Source organism: Pseudochaenichthys georgianus, chromosome 8 (genome assembly GCF_902827115.2).
Source record: "Pseudochaenichthys georgianus chromosome 8, fPseGeo1.2, whole genome shotgun sequence".
NCBI lineage: Eukaryota > Metazoa > Chordata > Actinopteri > Perciformes > Channichthyidae > Pseudochaenichthys > Pseudochaenichthys georgianus.
Genome location: NC_047510.2, coordinates 19,622,244 through 19,643,636, shown reverse-complemented (window position 1 = coordinate 19,643,636; position 21,393 = coordinate 19,622,244). Strand labels below are relative to the sequence as shown.

Below are 21,393 nucleotides of genomic sequence, written 5' to 3'. Positions count from 1 at the left end.
CTTTTTTTGCTCACTTGGAAATGTAGTGCTGTAATTTTCCACAATCGTCTCTTTTTAAAATAGAAGAAAATATATTTCACATGCCTAAGCAGCCATTCTGTCTTTTGTATAACTTTATTAAAAACCTTTGGTAATGTCACCAAAATAAATGATTAATCCATTGACAATAATATTCTTGTGGGCAGGATTTTCAGCGGATGCTCTTTGCAGGCAGAGCAGAAGTAGGGAAAGGCTTTGGGTGATATGATCCCAGTGAAGGTGTAGAGCGGTGCTCTCTCTCGAGGGTCATAGAAGGTCACCTTGCCCCTGTCCATATCTAAAACTACTCTTATCACTTCTGGCACCTTAGTCATGTTCAGCGGCTCCCACGGTGCTGTGCAGGCTTTGTGCTCACTGTTGCGAAACCTTATAGTCCAGAATCCCTCTGCTGGTGTCAACACGTGCTTGCCCTTCCTGTTGATGGAGTCGCTGGCCACTCCCACCACCCAGTAGGTGTTGTTCTTCACCTCCACATCCCAGCTGTGGCGTCCAGAGGTATACCCCTGAGCAGCCAGCATCTCAGCACTGATGTCGAAGCGTTCTGGGTTGTCAGGCAGCTTGAAAATCTGGGTAGAGTTCTGCACAACTGTGAGATCCTCTGAGAGGATGAAGCAGCTGGCCGCTGTGTTTGGATCCAGAATCACAGGATCTAGAGAGAGAAGGAAAAAAAAAAAAGCAGAAGTTATGTTAAATAGTCTGGGAGAAGAGACGCTCAATAAAACATGGCTATTTATTTTTGGAAAAACTCACAATATTTAACTATATCCTTCATCTTCTCCCACACTCTAAACTTCAAAGAGCCCAAGTGCTTGGCCACATCAATTAGAGCATCAGGTACATTTTGGGGTTCAAGGGGAGATCGCCAGGTTCTGCAAAGATACTTCAGCAGTTAGTTGTTGAGAATTGTGTCTGTAGGGCTATATTATCATAAATGTATTAGCTTAGCAGGATCCTTGTGGCATTAAAACTTACCTCCTTATTGTTTCCTTGTAATTCTGAAAAGAAAAAATAGAAGAAAACTGCTTAGGACCAATTTAGTTTAAGTTTGTCATTCAAATTGTCTGAAGAAACAGTCTCATCTACCTTAAGAAATGGAACATCTTTAGAGTTCATCTCCTTTTCCACTAACGTGATGGTGTTTGAGAGAGATGCAATTTCATGATTCATATCCTCAAACCTCTGGTTAACCTCCAGGTTCTTCAGTTCCTTCTCAGCTTTTAACGCAGAAAGTCTGGCAGCCTCCTGTTCCTTCAGGAATTTGTGCAGGGCTTCAAATTCATCCTTGATCTGTGTTTCGGTATGTTCAGCCTGGCTCTGGAAAGATACATGATTAATGGGGGATCATTGCCTCCTCACCTTGGCTCTCACAAAAAGTAGCATTTTGTACTTTTACCTTGATATGTTCAGCCATATTCTCACAAGCCGTTTTTGCTTTCTTATACACCTGCAACTTCTCTTTCAAAGTCAGCAGTGCACTCTTCAGTTCCTCCTACAAAGACAGTGACATGTCATGTACACATCAAAACAAGGTCAGAGTGGCAAGTAGCCCAGCTGTCAGCACAATGTCAGGCTTTCAGCTGCCACATACACTTCCATTGCTAGATTCCCTGTTCACAAAAAGGCGCACAATACAGGTGCATAGATGAAAGGGGAAGAATGATCTTATGCCCTGTTGATATGTCACAATTGAGCTCATGCACCTCAGAGTTAAGGCAAGGACACAAAACGCCAAGAAGTTTATTTAATATTTTGTACCCAAGGTTTCCCTTTCTCGAGAGAAGGCAGAGGAGGGTGGCACAGAAACCTGGTGGGATCAAATTTCAATCCTCTCGGGACCCCAATGGCAATGGCAAACCAAAAATATAATCTATTATTAGAATGTGAATGAACTCTGCCAAACACCTACACATATCAGCTTATCAGCTTAGAGAGGCACAAACACACTTTTTTAGAAATTGTGACAAATCAATGTTGACAAGCTATAAATTAAAACAATGTCCAGGTACAAAGAACCACTTGTTGTATTTGTTTGGACTATTGATTTTAATTAGTACATTTGCAAATAACCAGTCAATCTAAAATGGTGTTACCCCTGTGAAATACTGGGGTGACCAACCCTGTAACTAACTTACCTTACAGTCATGAGCACCTTCACCGATGGGATAGAGCCTGTGCCCGGTGTGTGCGGCTCCTTTCCCACATAAACCACAGATTGGCTCCAAGTCCTCCAAACAGAACAATGTGAGCTTTTCTCCATGCTCCTCACAAGCCTCTGGGTCATTATTGCTCCTGTCCGCCTTGAAGGATTCACAGGTCTTCTCCAGCACAGAGCTAACCACAATTTGATCCATGGAGGAACGGCGCCAGCAAAGAGGACAGAAATGTGAATCCCCGCTGCCCTGAGTCTCCCAGCTGTCTTTCAAAACAGGCTTTGCAGAATCTGTGCCTGCAAGTGAGCACCACTGAATATGACCACAAACTGGACAGGAAAGGTCATCCTCAAGATGAGCATGTGTGGCAGCCATTTGTCTAAACAGGGCTTTGATGAGAAGGCAGGATTAGAGGCCCCTCCCAGGTCTATGGAAGGCTGCCTCATCTTGACCTCAGAAATAAGTGTTGATACCTCAGCTCCCAAAGGCATATCCCGTGTTATCCTGTGCTTTGTGGAGCATGCACATTGCGCCTTCTCAAATAAACACCACACCCCAAAAAGATGAATTGGCTTAACATTTAAGAGGCTGTATCCATGTAGATCAGAGTGATGAGTACCCTGACTATAACACCACGATGACAAAAGACAGTAGGTCTATGGTATGCTATATTCACCACTAAGTTATGTGAGAGGTCTGTTGAAACATCCTGTCACTGTGTAATGAAAGAGTTCACAGACACAATGTCCAAAAAAAGACTCTGGGGGAGGGTATAAATAAAGAGAAGTAACTGATTTGGGCTGACGCTATGTGGGTAAAGATATGTCCTCCGGCTGACCAGTGGAATATTTCCACTCTGAAGTTAGGCTTCGGCCTACACATTTAAAACATTTACCCATAGTTGTTTTTTTATAACACCCCATTTAAAACCTACTTGTGGTATAAAACATGAATGTGTTTTTGGGCAAATTGAGGGTATTTCAAAACAAGATGTGCACACAGTAGTGAAGGTTAATTTTAATAATTTTAAAATGTATGAAATACTGAATTACAGTTCAACCGAGGTCTTGCTAGACCTCGGTTGAACTGTAATTCAGTATTTTGTTGTGAGTATTAGTTAACATAAATGAGTGCTGTACCAAAAATAGTACAAGAGTTTGTAGAGAGAGATGGAAAGGGAATACAGTCCTTCCATTAGGAAACACTGTGTTGCTTTAACTCTTGAGGTTTAACACACTGTATGGTAGACCATACACTTCCCACACAAAGCTTATTAACAGGCAGCTTTAAATCATAGTAAAGACTGTTATTAGAGTGCACATTGTATCTGTAGCAAGCCAACATTACAGGCTTTATTATATGTATTGACATTTTAGAATAATAAAGTCAGATATAATTACATTTTGATACAATCCCCTAAATGCCTTCTAACATACAGGCAAAACTGTTCACATTTCAGGTTAGGAGTTTGATAAGAGTTATTTGGTTTGGATTGCGTTCTGTATAGGACATTGACTCTGACCAATCCGACCAAATAAGTGAAATTTGAGATGCCAAATGGAAAATATTATTTGTTCAGCAGTTCAGTCACTGATAGTGTAACAGTGACCCGCCAAAAGAGTCAACCACAACCCCAACACGCTACAGCCTGCCAGATTACTGGGGGCTCTGCATGCGGTTACTGGACAGGTAACAGATGTTTATCTTATTTTGCATTTCTTTTTGTCAGTTGTAATGTTTTAAATATATAATAACTTTTATAAGATAGGCTTATCTAAAGTTGTGGCTAAGAAACAGTTATAGTGTTATTAGTTTGATTAATAGTATTCATTTAGCAAAAGTTTCTCTTTTAATCTTCAAATGAGTCAATTGAATGAACAAAATGTCTGATTAGTAAACATTAAAATAGGTGGGAAAAGCACATTGGATAACCATGATGTGCACATGTTTACACACAGAAGTTTGTGGGTGTGTGTTAGTGTATTTGTGTGCAGACATAATGAGGACATTACTACAGTGCACACTCTACTGAGCACATTGGGAATAGCAGGAAGGCCATAGCTGTGAAACTTTGACAGTTTTCCACACACGTTTTCACATTACAAGACTGTTCAAGATGTACAGATGTCCAGCATTTAGTATCTTGATCATGGTTGTGAATATTCATATTCATTCTTTATGTTGAATTAACCCAGAATGTACACAGAAATCCACATACCACCTAGGAACAAGGACAACACAGCTGGACAGACATAAGGTATAGGCATGATTTGTGTACAGAAGCATTTTATAAAATAGATGTTTCTATTAATATAATCTAAATGCATATCTAAAAAGCACCAATAAACAATAAAATAAAAATGATGTTCTTACAATTGCAGTATTTCTGTAAGTTGTGTAACAACTAAATAAATAATGAATGGATGTATGTATACCTGATCAGGATGGTTATGTACAATATGTACATTTAAGGTTGACTATACAGTGTGCAGGGTTTGTATTTACTGAGACAGAGGTTTTGTTTGAAATCTCTTTCTATATATCTGTAAAGTTATAATCTATAATAGGAGAAGTGGACTTTATGGCGTTACAGGGTTCAGGGTATGGGTAGGAATGATTTAACTGACAGCCTGTAGAGACCTAGCTATAAAACATTATTCCCAAAACTATTAATTCATCTTACCTTATGATTAATGAAGGCTTCCTTTATGGAATACACTATATGATTCATGTGCCGGCCTGATCCGTAGCATGTTGAACAGACAGGTTCCAGATCAGCTACACAGATGAGAAAAAGTCGCCTTCCATGTACTTCACATGATCTAAATGGAAGTCCAGGGTTCGCTTTGAAGCAGAGAGGACACTCCTTAATACCATGTTGTATCCAGAATCGCTCCAAACAACAGTTACAAAAACTATGATCGCATTCAATGCAGCAGAGGACCATGGAAGACAGGAATATTTCCCCACACACGGCGCAGGAGGAATCATCCAAAAACTCAACCTCCATCTGTGAATCTCAAGGCTACACTGGTGGGTCTCTACCAGGGCGTAAAAATGATATTCCCTCTGAAAGTACAGTATGTACCATGAGTGTTCAAGTGTACATCAAGTCATGCAGCAGGAGAGAGAGGAGAGTCTCGAGAGAATCCGGCATCTCTAGTTTCACTAAGTTTAGTATCACCACATTCATAATCACTTTCAAACTAAAAAACTGAATGGATGCATGGGAGTTCAGTTCAAATGTTCACAATGACAACAGAGTACTAGAACAAACAGAAAAACAACATAATAATTCACTCATAATGGGCTGGCTACCCCCAGGGGACCGAGGGAAAGCTTAATATAAGAAGTGATGACCTGCAGGGGGAAACTCCCTCAAGGTTAGGGGCCCAGGGAAATGTCAGCCACAAGTAATATTAATACAAACAGACAAGAGGATAAGCATTTAGAAAAATAAAAGTCTCCTTTTTACTATTCATACTCTAAAAAGGTAATTTATTGTTACTATTAATTTGCTTAACTGTCTGTATTACAAGCTCGTAATCACAATGAAAACCTAAAGGCAAAGTTAACACGATGCATTAACTCAATTATATTGATTTATTGGGGACATTTGGAGCTTGTTATATAATGAGACTTATTATAATAATAAACCCAAAGCAAAATATTAACATAGCCATGTTATAGCCATAGCCGGTTATGCAGGATTTAACACAGAAAGGAAACATGTCATTAGTAGAAGCACTCATTTGTATGCTGCTTTCTTCTGCCCTTACTTCTTCTAGTATTTCTGATGCCTTTTTCTTTAATAAATAGAAAAATAAGTACATTTTTGAATCACATAGACCACTTTATTGATTTTCACACAGCAATGACAAAAGTGGGAACCTTTCCAGATTGCATGACAAAATTAAACTGTACAGAGAGAAAAACATATACAATTAATAATATATAAGACATAGAAAGTCCAGACTTTTCTGGTCAGCTGCACCAACAAAAACAATGAGGTACCTCACCATGGGTCTACCGAGAATGTGTGTCAGAGTTCAGTCATCCATGGCTGCCTTGGTCTAAATCTGAGTTCAGCTGGGTCAATACTCTTCACGTGAGATTTCTATTCTGGCTGACAAGAGATTAAGGCAACTCTGAAGGCATGCTCTATATATATACTGCCCGGCAGGATACAAAGTGAAACACTGTGGTTCGCTTGGACATTAAATGTGTTTATGTATTACTGTGTAATATGTGTAACATTGCTAACACTTAGGTTAATAAATCAATCTAGACTGCTGACAGGGCATACAAAAAGACACAAATGTTTGCGACATATGGGATTGTATATGTTCATTCACCAAATCTTCACAGAAAGTAATACAATGTCATTTACATGTGTATAGTAGTCTGAAGTGTATTAAATGTGATTTCTATTTAAAGAAATTGTTATGTTACATTATATTCTTAATTTACAAACAAATCCTTGTTTCCTGAAAATGTACATTCAGTGCTCTGAGACGTTTTTAATCATACTTAATACTTTTTGGCTTAAACATTAAAAACCTTTTCCAGAATAATTATATGTATATATTTTGCTGGTCCCTAGCATTTTTCTTAAACCCTCCTCTTGGTCACTATGGTACAATAACTTCACATGAGTTTCCTGTCTGGGTGATCAGAGGCACGTCCGGAGCGTTGGTGCCGGACCTCCAGGTGTTTGCTCTGAACGCGGTCAAAGTGCTGGAGCAGCTCATTGTAATCCACCTGAGTGTGAGAAGCACGTTTGGAGGCCACCTGCTGTTTCGAGTCCATATACTTTGACTCATCCACAGTCCTCATGAGCTCCGGGTTAGGGACACACCTTAAGCGGTGGGAGAGCAGCTGGAAGGCCTGGCTCTGCGGCAGCAGCATCAGCAGGCCGTACAGAGCCTTTATCAGGTAGGGGTTGTTCTCCACATCTAGCAGCTGCAGGCGCAGGTAGGTGAAAATCGGGCTTTCGATGAGCTGTACAAGCTTGTCGACCTCCATCAGGAAGTCTACTGTGACCTCCAGGTCTCCAAACTTCTGGATGAGGTCATAAGCATGTTTGTAGTTCTGCGTGAGGAAACAGAGCGACACAGTGGCTACAGGGTTGTGGCACCAGGAGCGATACAGGCAGCAGAACAAAGCACAGCTCTCCTGAGTGTGCAGGTCTTTCAACTGGTTGCGTAACTGGAAGAGCTCAGCCGAGGTGAGCAGGATGGTGTTGAGCGTCTGGACCATGGTGGAGGCGAATTTGAGGTCCTCTTCCTTCAGCAAGATGTCAGCCATAGAGTGGAAGATGTTTTCTGCGTGAAGCAACAGACAGAGCTGTCTGATAATAAAATCTCCTCTGTTCTCCAGAAGCTTCCTCTCCAGACTGAAGCGTTTCAGCAGGTTGATCATGAACTTGTAAAAATAGGAGTTCATGCTGGGGGTGGACGGGGACGAGTCTGCTGCTTTGGAGCCTGTGATAGGCTGCTGACCTGGCTTGGCGCCCTCTGGGACCTTGAGCACCAGTTTGTTGTCAGCGCTGTCACGGGAGCCGCCTTGGTCTGATTGGCCAGCAGGAGATGATGCGATCTCAGCTAACACCTCCAGATCTTTCAGTATAACCTCGTCGGATTCATCAGACAGGGTTTTCAGCAGCATTGGAAACAGACTGTCTGTGTGGCGGAACATTTTGCGTGGCGTCTTAATGTAGAGGTGGTAGAGCCATTTGAGAACAGCGATGCGGGTCATCATGCCAGTGTAGGAGTCATGGAGGTGCCGGCCCAACACCTGAACAATACCGTCCAGATCCAGAGTGACCTGAGGCCTGTCTGCACTGGCCGGAGTGAAGAAGCTGATGTTACTGAACCCAACAGATTCTTGTGATGCATTCAGCATATCATTGCTGTCTACCTCCGTCTTAGGCTGGCCATCCTTCTTTGTTGGCGACTCTGTACTTTCACTTTTCTCCTCCTCCTCGTCATCCTCAGGAGTCACCAGCTTCATCAGACTGTGATTACAGGCACTGGCTGCTTCTTTGGTATTCTTCTTTCTGTCGTCATAGGAAAGGCAAGGCAGCACTGCAGTCAGGATGCCAGAGGAGTAGGGGAGAACCGCTCTGCCTGCCAGCTGGATAAACTCTCTCATCCAGGTCATGGCGGTCAGCTGGATCAGGTCGTTAGTGAGTTTTGTTTCATCTGCAACCTGGCAGTGGATGACCAGGATGTTGGCCATCTCTGCAAATTTCACGTCTGAGGGTGTTTTCTTAATCTCCTTCAGAAACTCTCCAAGCACCACCTCACACGTCCTACGGATCTCCTTGCTGTTGTCTCCCAGGATCTGGAAGAGCCCATCCAGGATCTCAGGGAGGTAGTCCAACAGGTTGATGTTTGGCACAGACTCCAGAACATGGATCCAGGAAATAATAAACTGCCGAGCATATTGATTATTTGAATAGATTCTCTCTCTGAGCAAAGGGACAAATGCCACTAAGTCAAACTTGTTACTCTCTGTCACAATGTCTTTCAGCAGTCTGTCAAGAAGTTCAGACCCGCTTTTCACATTTGGGTCTGGGTCTGCTGCGAGCTTGCTAAGACCATCAAAGAGCAGGTTGAAGTGGGGAAGCACTGCTCCCCTGGCGACCTTCACTATATTATAGAGGGCCTCACAGGCATAGTAGCGCAGACGGCTGTCTGAGTCATTAAAACACGTGAGCACAGGCTCTATAAGCTCCTTCAGATACAGACCTGAGTCTTTGCCGAGGGCGATGGAGCAGGCTGCCAGTCCAATGAGACCCCCCTTTCGGCTGTGGGGGTGCTGGGAAAGCGCAAACTCCGAGGCCAGGATCTGGATAACATGTCTGATTTGAGTGGAGTTGTTCTGAGCCACAAACTCCCGCACCAGTTTCTCAATCTCGAGAGCTGCGACTTTCCTCTTCTCGTACAGTTTATCATTCAGAGCCCTGACAATGTTGGGCGTCAGAGGCGAAAAGTCCTTCTCCGTGTTCATGTTCGCAGCTGTAGTTGTAGCGGATCCCGTCTACTCAAATATAAGTTATTACGTGCAAAAGCGGTCTGCATTTATACAGAAATACAGCGGTTTCACTCGCAAACCAGGAAGCCCTGTGATACAACGCAGCTGACTGGATGCAGCTGACCGGATACATCCGCCGGACACACGTCATGTGTGTTACATTTATTTAGGTCCCGCGTTGCGAGTACCGTTAGCTCATATTAGCTTCGGATACAGTTCATTATTGTTATACCGTTTGGCGTTTGAATCGTATTCATACTTTTTATTGTGAATAGTTGTTACAGCCAGGAGCTACCATGGCGAGCCGCGTCTCTTTACACTCGCAGCTCACCTCCATCATGGAAACATTGGCCATGTCCGCCCTGAAGCAGGTCTGTAAGGTGGTGGATGAAGACTCTGCGGAGCTCCGTGTGGGGTTGTCTCAGCTCCTGGCGGCTAATTCAGCCCTGGAAGAGAAAGTCAACAGTCTGGAGTGCGAGCTGGCCACTATGAGAAGCGAAGCTCCTGTGTTGTGTAAAAGTAATCGCAGCGTAGGCGTGCAAACTGTCTGCCATAAGGACGGGGATGCTCATGGTACTTATGTTTCACACTTAAAATAGCTCAGATAAGAACATAAATATTATGCATTGTTTCTGTGTTTACTGATGTGTCTTCCATGTCCTACTTTTATGGCTTGACTTTCCAGTGTCTGGGTCGCCGATCATAGAGGGGATCTTTGGAAAAGATTGGTGTATGAATCTGTGGAAAGACACAGACCCATGCAGTCTGGGGGGAGACTCACCAAAGTGCTCTGACGTAAGTGGGTGATTCAATAGCTATTAAATGTGTGAAACCTGTAGAGTCTTGAAAAATAAACAACTGTGGGTAGTGCAGCTGTAATTGTGAATCATACAAACTTCATAATATGTAGGTTATAAATGTGTATAGCCATGGTTGTGTAATCAATTATTAAATGTAAAACCAGTACCTTAGAATAATGAAGAACAAATAACATGAATGTGAACACAACAACCTACACAACCATCATTATTATTCATATTATCTTAAAGTTAGGAAAAATGCCCATCGGAATTCCCCAAATCCCAACATTCGAAATGTGTTGGTTTTTCGTCACCAGTCCAAAACTGAAAGTTTAAAAACAAATATATTTTGATGATGAGGGAAACAGAAAATCACAACATTTAAAGAAGCTAAATTTTCCATGATTAACATAAATACTTTTTCAAATATCAACAACTCAACTGATAATGTGAACTTTAGTCTGGCAAAGCATTGCTGTCATTAAAATAGTTTAACATTTAGACTTTTTTTTTATTTGCAGTCTGTGGAGACACAATCCAACCAGATTACTGTAACTGAAATCAAAGAGGAGGATTGTGTGGAGGAAGCTGCGAGAAGCTGCCAGCAGGAAACACTTTGTAAAGAAGGTAAGAGAGTGCAGACTGAGCATTGACATAAAGAATACAAAACAGATTCAGCAGCTTTTGAAGCATTTTGAGTGCTTCACTTTGTATTTTTTCCTGCAACAGATCATGAAGAAAGCACAGCAGAGGAACCAGAGTCAGTCGGTAAATCGGCCCATGGCAGCACTTGCAGCCTGTCATTAGATCAGGATGGAGAACAGGTTGTGTGTGCAGGGGGTATGGAAGAACCAATCATGCAGCTGACATCCATCAATGACACAGAGGAGGCCTTCAGCACTCTTAATATTCCATTTGAAGAGGAGGACGATATACCTCTCCCTGAAGAGATTCAGCAAGAGCTTATGAAAAACACTAAAGGTGGTCGCAGAAACTCTGAAAACATCCCTGCTGTGGCTGATGAGTTACTTAATGACTTCAATATGGTTAGTGTAGAAACTGCCGGAGTTCAAGACAAAGACATATTTACGTGCCAAATATGTAACAGGACTTTCTTCCACAAGCGCACTCTAACAATACACATGAAGTCCCACAATTCAAACTTTTGCAATATTTGTAAGCAGAAAATAACTCGCAAGTGCAAGTCGCACATCTGCATACCTCCGGTTCAACCTAACGGAGACGGTAGATCATGTGAGTTCTGTGGGAAGACCTTTGCAACCCCATCAGCTGTGAGGATTCACAATCGAGTCCACACTGGAGAGAAACCACACAGGTGTAGTTTTTGTGGAAAAGGGTTCGCCCAGAAAAACAATCTGACATCTCACCTACGTGTCCATATTGGAGATTAACCGTTACACTGTATTACATGTGGGAAGACATTCACCCAAAAGGTCCTCCTCAGCAATCATTCAGGCCCCGGCCACACGAGGACGAAAACAGTCGTTTGCGTATAGACACTATATAGACATATAGACAACATGAGGACAACATTATGTTCTACTTCTCACATTAGTGATGTGAGATAATGTCATGTATGTAGACTTATAGTATCTATAGGAGTCTTTAAAAACAAACAAGTATTAAGCAAGTCACTGTTTAGTGTCAAGTGAAGGAGTTCACTTGAAGATGGATGGATGGACTGTTATTTCTGTTTTTACATTGAATGTTCATTTTATTAAACTTTTATTTGACAGAACTCTCCTTTTTAAAATATGAATTATGTTATGTCTAATCTAAACTTCACTTCAACTTGAATATTCGGTTTTATCAGTGGTGTCTTGCCATTTTTTATTTCGTACTTTTATAACCTGAAAAGTGCACATCTGATGCAGCTCTTTAAGAGGCATGCAGTTAGTGAAAAGGGGGGGGAACCGCAGCATCCGGACTAAAACCACCAGACTCGGGGACAGTTTCATCCCACAGGCAATAAGACGACGCTGAAGTTGGCTTCCGATTCAGAGCTTCTGATTCGGCAGTTAAGGGGAAAGTTAAGGGACATATAATTGACAGCGCTGAGCGAACAATCCTCCGTGTTTGTACCTCTTAAATCACTGCATAGCCGATTTATTTGGACTGGATTATCCCAGAGAGTCTAAAGATGCTTTATAACACAGTTTTAGATTTGTGAAACCTTAATTCTATTTGTGAAAATACAAACAAGGGAGGTTTCAGTGCTCTTTTTACTTTTTTGACTGCTGGGTCAGGTGAGGCTGCAGCAGCTCTGTGCCCTGATGTGAGCTACATAATCTGTCTTTTGGAGTATGTGGTGTTCTAAGGCTCTGTGCCTGTTAGCATGTTAGCCTAGCTCCTGCTGGGTGACAGACCCTGCAGTTTGTGATGGACTCTTACCGCTGATGCACTGGTAGAAAGAACATAATTGCGAGGCCTGGTCTCCTGAAAAGCAGGTGCAGCCTACAAACAAGAGCAGGGAGGAGGAGACACATGTTGGCACAGTCATGCATTACAATCATAAAGCAGAACAACAAAAACAGTTAGCCAAAAGCAAAGCAGCATTAGCAAAACACTGAGAACACGCTGTGGTGTCTCATAGCAACGCGGTGCAAATCATTTATGACTGGATCATTTATTAATCGCTGTTAAAGCATAAACAGTTAGAATGCTTTAGTAAGTTTTGCTTTAACTTTAATCAAATTATCCTGTGAGGATAATAAGTTAATTTGAAGCAGACTCAGTGTCAGGGTTGGGGAAAAATAGGACCCAAATGCAGTAAAAGGTCAGGTAACAAAAAGCTAGCTTTATTTTCCTGAATGACAAAAGAAAACAAGAAACAACTTAACATACCAAAACCGGGGAATTACGAGGAAGGATCAGGACAAAAAACCTCAGGAACAAACATGTAGCGTGACAGCATGGACAAGAGCAAAGAGACTAACAGGTATCATAGACGAGAAACGACGACGAACAGACATGGAGCACAGGGAAGACATGACTAAATACACAGAAGGGTAATCACGGGACAAGACACATATGGGCAGGGGAGGCAGAAACACAAGGGCAGCAGGTGAACACAATCAGACACTCCAGGGAAACTAAAGACAGGAAGTAGGACCAGACAAGACACAAGGAGGAAAACATTTCAAAATTAAAGGTGGAAAATGAAAACAACAATCCAAAACCATGACACATGACAGCTGTATGCAGCTGTGAAAGGGTCTCCATCCTTTAATATCTGAGCAGAGGCCTTTTTCACAGACACATGTAGTTTAGCTGTCGCTGGACTCCACTCAGGTTTTCACAGAGCTGAAACTCAATCCCATCTACAATCAGAGAGCAGACTACGTTTAGTTTATTTAAATCCCAACTCAAAACATGGTTAGTGAGGAATCAGCTCTGAAACACTGACACAATCTTCTGCTCCTTACAACCCACTGTCTGTGTTTTAACATGTTCTTTTGTTTTGTTTTATTGTTCTGTCTTTTTATTTATTTTATTTAAGTATTCCAGTAATGTATGTTGCATGTTTTAATTTGATTGTATTTACTTGTTTAAATGAAATGTGTTTTAGGTTGACTTGTAATATCTGTCCAGGGACAACAGATGCAAAATAGCCTCTTGGCTAACGCTGGCACATTTACAGGAATGTTAATTAATATGCACTGTCCTGTCCCTGTTAAACAAATGAATAAATACATAAAAATAAGTGTATGCTCCTCATTTAGGTGATAATTATTTAGCTAAAACGTTTTCGGATCTTAAATACTGTTTCATAGCAAACAAAAAAATGAATAGAATAGAAATAGAATAAAGGTTTCACAAATCTCAAACTGTGCTATAAAGAATCTTTAGCCTCTCTGGGATAATCCAGTCCAAATAAATCGGCTATGCAGCGATTTAAGAGGTACAACAAAATAAATGTATACAGATAATTGCTTTGTTAGGTATGATGATAATTCAGTATAGAATATAATAGCATTTCTTGAAAATAGTTCACATTTAAAACCAAAACAACACAATTTGACTCGACTGACACCATTTGTCTTTCTGCAAACATACTGCAGCCCAACAAATACATTTATTTAAAACAGTAACACCATTTGAGCCAGAACTCAAGGTTGTAGTTAAGTACTTGAAGAATCGCATGCACAAAACAATCTAGATAAATAAAGAAATCACTACAAGTAATACGAAAAATATTATTTCTGATTTTAGGGTGTATTTTAAAAACCTTGTTAAGGGAATAACATATTTAACAATGAAAACCCTAAGCCATCAAATAAACAACAACAAAAAAACATTTAAAACTGCCCACTCGTAACGACAGTCTTCTGTTATTTGGATTCTGCAATATTTCTCTTAGCAATACATCTTAAAATACATCGAACAAACTACTATTTTCTCAGCAGCATCATTTCCCATACAGGCTATTAAATTGGCCTTATAGATAGGAGTTTTTTTTATATTAATATTACATCTACATTTTAGTTTAAATTCAAATTGGCACGTTAAGCCACTGAGCATGACAGAGAGCACTTTAGCAGAACACTGGTGTTGATTTAAACCATACTTGTATGCATAACATTTCCCACAGTCCACACAGCTGTAAGGTTTTTCACCGGTGTGTGTTCTAATCTATGGTTCGAATATATATATGTTCAGAGAGCTTTTCTGGGAAAAACTTTGGCCACAGTCTGGACAGTTTATAAGGAATACAGCGGTTTCACTCACAATTTCAAGGTGAAATCCTAAAACACTCGCCCCGCCCCCTTACTGTGTATCGCTCAAGGATTGGACGATGCAGCGCATGCACTGGCGCTGGCACTGATCTGATGCTTCTTGACATGAGAGCATATTTATGGAAGCAAACAAGAGACAGAAGTATTTGAATTTGATCAGACACCGAATTTATAGCATTGAAAATAATTACTTTGAAAATCATGTATCTGAATTTGTTTTGCTCCGAATTTACCTATGTGAAATAAAAATGTAAAAATTCAAGTTAAAAAAATTCGAATGTTCAAATTCAGATCCCAAAAATTCAAGTGAAAAAAATTCGACGTCAAATATTTCGGTGTTTAAAATTCGATGTCAAAAAATTCGGTGTATAAAATTCGACATCAAAAAATTTCAATGCAGCATCATCTGAGCTACTCAGACAGGATAAGCAATCGAGCCCGAATGCAATCAAACCGACTTCTGGCCTAAGAGCCAAGCGGCGAACCCCGGGACAGTCCGGTGAAGCCCAATGCTGCAAACTGTAGGGGATGGATGCAGATGGGAGCAATTCCCGGCGTAGACCCTATGTTAAAATGTCCAACTTAACATCAGAAAATGAACATGTTAAAAATGTCGGTGTTTAAAATTCGATGTCAAAAAATTCGGTGTATAAAATTCGACGTCAAAAAATTGCGATGCAGCATCATCTGGGCTACTCAGACAGGATAAGCAATCGAGCCCGAATGCAATCAAACCGACTTCTGGCCTAAGAGCCAAGCGGCGAACCCCGGGACAGTCCGGTGAAGCCCAATGCTGCAAACTGTAGGGGATGGATGCAGATGGGAGCAATTCCCGGCGTAGACACTATGTTAAAATGTCCAACTTAACATCAGAAAATGAACATGTTTCTAGCCTGGATCCACAAAAACATATTCTGTATATAGTTAGATTCCCCCTTCATGACAAAGGGACTGCTGCTCCTAGCTCCTCTGTCTCACTGCTAGCTCCGTTAGCTCCATTGGCTCCCTTCAGCTCATGAGGAGAACACTACTTGAACTCGGCCGTGTTTGTTGTGTTGGTTCCTGGTGCACTATTCGTCATGCAAATATAGGATTTTTCTGTGGTTAAAACAGACCGTCCATGAATGCAGTTTATTCGGTAAGTCAACCCTGCGTACTTTATGTTACTGGTGTTTTTATTAAGCTAACGTTAATGAATGTTTAGAGTTGAGTTAGCATTTGAGCAATCGTAGCTCCATCTGTGCTAACGATGCTATGCGTAGCATCCAAGAGTGTAAAACATTAAGTGGGATGCTACTGTATACCAAAAGGTTTCTGTGCGAGGTTGCTAAAATAAACTGCAGTCAAGCCAGCCTCCACTCGGGAAAACCTAGTCAAGCTGATATTGCGGTGCGCGAATATCCTATGCATTACGGTAGAGTCCAGGAAACACTGCCTTCAAAATAAAAGCACTTACTCGGTCAATAACATATACACCAAAATAACATACCAAACATATTAAATTAAGAAATATGTACTATATAATGTGATCAATAATTATTTAAAACAAACAACGTATAACTACCGCATTATAAATGAGTGAATGTAAAACTTAAGGAGTTTCAAAATAAAAGACCTTTGAAATATCTATTGTATGAGCTATCATCCCTCTGTTTTTAGATGAGAATAAAACAAAAACTGTCCAGTATCAAAGACTCATCTCACTCTAGGGTGATAGCAGGACATCCCATATAGTCACTTGGAAAAAATCAGGACATTCTGATGTACAGTTTCAAAATAAAAGACCTTTGAAGTCTCATATATGAGCTATCATCCCTCTGTGTTTAGATGAGAATAAAATCAAAACTGTCCATTATCAAAGACTCATCTCACTCCAGGGTGATATCAGGACACCCCATCTAGTCACTCAGAAAAAATCAGGACATTCTGATGTAGAGTTTCAAAATAAAAAACCTTTGAAATCTCTATTGTATGAGCTATCATCCCTGTTTTTAGATGAGAATAAAACAAAAACTGTCCAGTATCAAAGACTTATCTCTCTCCAGGGTGATAGCAGGACACCCCATCTAGTCACTCAGAAGAAATCAGGACATTCTGATGTACAGTTTCAAAATAAAAGACCTTTGAAGTCTCATATAGGAGCTATCATCCCTCTGTGTTAAGATGAGAATAAAACAAAAACTGTCCAGTATCAAAGACTCATCTCACTCCAGGGTGATAGCAGGACACCCCATCTAGTCACTCAGAAAAAATCAGGACACTCTGATTTATTTTGAAAATAAAATGGTATGTATCACGATTGGGCATTTGTAAGATAGGACCCAAACACAGTATTAAAACAAGGGAGGCAGATATTGAGGACAAAAAAATGCGCTATTATAATTCTTATAGTTTACTTACGGTATTTGCTAAAGTCTATATTCTGATGTATTAGTTTTGAATATTATTATTTTGTAATGGATAAAAAGGTGTTCAATGTGTACAATTAAATATTATGTCTAGTATATAACACAAATAAAATAAAGAAACAAACCAGGAAGGCATGAGAAACAGGAATCCACAATAACAACACGAGGGAATACGCAGGGCAAGACATAGGCTGGAACGACGACAAACTGAGAAACGCTGGGGCAGACAGGCTCTTATACAGACGAAATTCATCACAAGGACAAGAAACAGCTGGGAGGGTAAGAAACACACATGGGCACCAGGTAAACAGAATCAGGTAATTTACTTGAGGGAAACACAAAAGCAGGATGTAAAAACAGACATCAGGAAACTGTTTTAAAATATATACGTTTTATATACATTTTAAATACAAAAACAATAACTTAACATTACTAATAGAGTGCAAAAAAGTTGAATAGATAGAAATAGATGAATAAAATAACTTAATAATATAGAACTAATCAAATATTATAAAAAACACAATGAAATGTGTGAAAAATAGATGATTAAATAAATGTAACATAAATATTAAGAGATTAATGTTACAAAAATTAAAATGCAAATATACATAACTAAAGTGACATGGGGTGTCCTGCTACCAGCCTGGAGTGAAATGATTCTTTGATACTGGAGAGATTTTGTTTTATTCTTATCTAAAAACAGAGGGATTATAGCCAATATAATTTTTATCTTTTGTCTGAGTGACTAGATGGGATGTCCTGCTACCAGCCTGAGGTGAAATGAGTCTTTGATACTGTACAGTTTTTGTTTTATTCTCATCTAAAAACAGGGATGATAGCTCATACAATAGAGATGTCAAAGGTATTTTATTTTGAAACTCTACGTCAGAATGTCCTGATTTTTTCAAGTGACTAGGTGGGGTGTCCTGCTATCACCCTGAAGTGAGATGAGTCTTTGATACTGGAGAGTTTTTGTTTTATTCTTATCTAAAAACAGAGGGATGATAGCTCATATATGAGACTTCAAAGGTCTTTTATTTTGAAACTCTACATCAGAATGTCCTGATTTTTTCTGAGTGACTAGATGGGGTGTCCTGATATCACCCTGGAGTGAGATGAGTCTTTGATACTGGACAATTTGTTTTATTCTCATCTAAACACAGAGGGATGGTAGCTCATGAGACTTCAAAGGTCTTTTATTTTGAAACTCTACATCAAAATGTCCTGATTCTTTCTGAGTGACTAGGTGGGGTGTCCTGCTATCACCCTGAAGTGAGATGAGTCTTTGATACTGGACAGTTTTTGTTTTATTCTCATCTAAACACAGAGGGATGATAGCTCATATATGAGAATTCAAAGGTCTTTTATTTTGAAACTCTACATCAGATTGTCCTGATTTGTTCTGAGTGATTAGATGGGGTGTCCTGCTACCAGCCTGGGGTGAAATGAGTCTTTGATACTGGAGAGTTTTTGTTGTATTCTTATCTAAAAACAGAGGGATGATAGCTCAAATATGAGAATTCAAAGGTCTTTTATTTTGAAACTCTACATCAGAATGTCCTGATTTTTTTTCTAAGTGACTAGATGGGATGTCCTGCTATCACCCTGGAGTGAGATGAGTCTTTGATACTGGACAGTTTTTGTTTTATTCTCATCTAAATACAGAGGGATGATAGCTCATACAATAGATATTTCAAAGGTCTTTTATTTTGAAACTCCTTAAGTTTTACATTCACTCATTTATAATGTGGTAGTTATACGTAGTTTGTTTTAAATAATTATTGATCACATTATATAGTACATATTTCTTAATTTAATATGTTTGATATGTTATTTTGGTGTATATGTTATTGACCGAGTAAGTGCTTTTATTTTGAAGGCAGTGTTTCCAGGACTCTACCACGTGCGGGCTGGCTTGACTAGGTTTTCCCGAGTGGAGGCTGGCTTGACCGCAGTTAAAAACAAGGCCATCCTTGTACGTTCGAATAGTTAGTTTGCTAGTTAGGTTACTTTATGCATTGTTAAGGTTCGTTTAAATTCATGCTCTAATATAGTATAAAATAGACTAGCTAACGTCAACATATTTTTTATTTTTTTCAGTCAGTTTATTGAACATGTCAGAAACAAAAACATACAACAATACAGTACAAAAAAAAAAATAATAACAACAACAACAAAATAATAATTCTCAGATAGTCTCTGTCATGTTCAACAGGGGCAAGAAGAAGCTTAAAACAACTTTTCTGGTCCTACCCCCTCTAACATATATTTGTCTTATAAATAAAACATTAGGTCATCGTCATCAGCGACATGTTTGTCTTGTTAATTTGTTTTTTTACAAAACAATCAGAAAGAAATTACTTTTACAATTACAATAAATAACAACAAATGGGATTTTACGGGTCCTGTTCATAACCATTAATGATTTGGCTCCTAAATAATACTTTCAGTTTAGATAGACTTGTACAATATTTCAGTGCATCATTACAGTTATTCCACAGACTAACACCTTTTGATGAGATGCAATGAAGTTTGGCATTTGTTCGTACGGGTGTTTTTTGAAAATGCAGTTTCCTCTCAACATGTGCATGCTTTCTCTCCGTGTGAAAAGTCCCTGGATATTATGAGGTAATTGTTGATTTGCGGCTTTGAACATAATTTGAATAGTTTTATAGTCAACCTGGGGCCTATACTGCGAACCTGGTTCAACCTAACCTGGATATGTTTGAGTTAGCCGGTTGGCTTAATCCAAAACATACGCGCTCTCGCTAAACTGTCCTACGACGCTGGTTATCAAGTGGATCGCTCAAGCCAGCCGTGTCCTATCTAGTTAGGTGCGCGTTCACATGAAAGGGGTGGTATCTGGAGCATTCGACCAATCACAAACATGGAGAAGCATACTGACAGCGCAGCGTCATACTTCCTGAATGAAAAGTGAACTTTAATACTAGTCAAAAATGAAGAAGTTAAACTTTAAACATCCATGACTTAAACACTTTATCCAGGATAAAAGCCACATAGCTGCACCTGCAAGGTGAATACAGCTGGTAAAAGAAAAAGTGTTTGAATGCGTACATTAACAGGTTTATGATATCACTGCCCCGTCTAAAACACGATCTGACTTCAATTACATTTGTCTCGAGTGTTTCGTCAACTTATGTGTTGCTTAAAATAATACTTCTGCATACAGTATGTGACACTGTGAGTGTTGCACGGCCAGATACGGCTCAGCTGACTCAGATAATAAAATATATGATACATTATGAAGTGATATGCCGCGGACTGTACTTAATGTACTCTGATCCGGTTACTTATGTTGTGGCCGATATTTAAGTAAGCTTTCTTAACGCTAATGTTATAATAGTCAGATTGCTCTGAAGATGGGAGGTGATATTCTATTAATGTTCACGTTCACACAGTCGGTGATTTTTGCCGGCCGTCTTTCCTGCGACGGCAGCTTTTCTGTATTTCCTTTCTCCTGTAATATGACTTGATCGCTTTAAACTCCGCACACTGAGCTCTGATTGGTCAGCAGGCGGTGCTTTCACTGAGTTGAGCTCTTAGCCTGCAACCTAACCTGGTCCCGACCAGGTTAGCTGCTTAGCATATATTACCATGGAGATCTAGCCTGCTAAAAAGAGAACCAGCTTCGTAGGACCGGAAAGCCGGAGTTTTCCCTGAATTTAGCCGGCTAAGCGAAAATCCTGCTTCGCAGTATACCCCCCTGGTCTTGTAGTTTTAGTGTTTTTAGTTTGATGAACAATTTATTTGTTGGTTCTCTGTAGGTAGTTTTATGTATAACTCGTATGGCTCTTTTTTGCAGGATGAAGATAGGATGTGTATTTGTTTTATATGTGTTCCCCCAAACTTCCACACAATACATCATGTATGGAAGTATGAAGGAGCAGTACAGCATAAACAAAGAAGCTTGATTAATTAGGTATTTGGCTTTATTCAGAATTGCTATTGATTTGGACATTTTGGCTTTGATATAGCTTATCAAAGCATCACGTATTGTTGAAGAGAGGCTTACCCCCTAATCCCACCAGGAGCGTCTGCGCTGCGCTGCGGCGTTTTTAGCGATCACGGCCACTCTAGTCAATGGGTGCTATTCCACCAGACCTGCTGCGCCGCGGCTCGAAGTGTCCCAGAAGCTCCTCGCCGCAAGGAATTTCTAAAATAGGATGAATCCTATTTTTGA

General features: G+C 40.1%; 3 protein-coding genes across 3 annotated transcripts; 1 reads left to right on the top strand and 2 right to left on the bottom strand.

Annotated features, from left to right (window-relative positions):
• Positions 1–95: 95 nt before the first annotated feature.
• trim35-13 (tripartite motif containing 35-13) lies at positions 96–2,677 on the bottom strand. The gene is given in 8 exon segments (XM_034088565.2): positions 96–688; positions 790–908; positions 1,012–1,034; positions 1,123–1,353; positions 1,433–1,528; positions 2,172–2,462; positions 2,464–2,504; positions 2,507–2,677. Coding segments are annotated over 8 exon segments (1,395 nt in total). The 5' UTR covers positions 2,565–2,677; the 3' UTR covers positions 96–152.
• A 3,340-nt stretch (positions 2,678–6,017) lies between these two features.
• Positions 6,018–9,333, bottom strand: vac14 (vac14 homolog (S. cerevisiae)). Its single transcript, XM_034088551.1, has one exon. The coding sequence runs from the start codon at positions 9,201–9,203 to the stop codon at positions 6,837–6,839; it is 2,367 nt and encodes a 788-aa protein (XP_033944442.1). The 5' UTR covers positions 9,204–9,333; the 3' UTR covers positions 6,018–6,836.
• A 59-nt stretch (positions 9,334–9,392) lies between these two features.
• LOC117450677 (oocyte zinc finger protein XlCOF29-like) lies at positions 9,393–13,733 on the top strand. Its single transcript, XM_034088578.2, has 4 exons — positions 9,393–9,800; positions 9,913–10,022; positions 10,549–10,654; positions 10,757–13,733. Exons 1-4 carry the CDS (start codon positions 9,524–9,526, stop codon positions 11,437–11,439), a joined length of 1,176 nt encoding a protein of 391 aa, XP_033944469.1. The 5' UTR covers positions 9,393–9,523; the 3' UTR covers positions 11,440–13,733.
• The last annotated feature ends 7,660 nt before the right edge of the window (positions 13,734–21,393 follow it).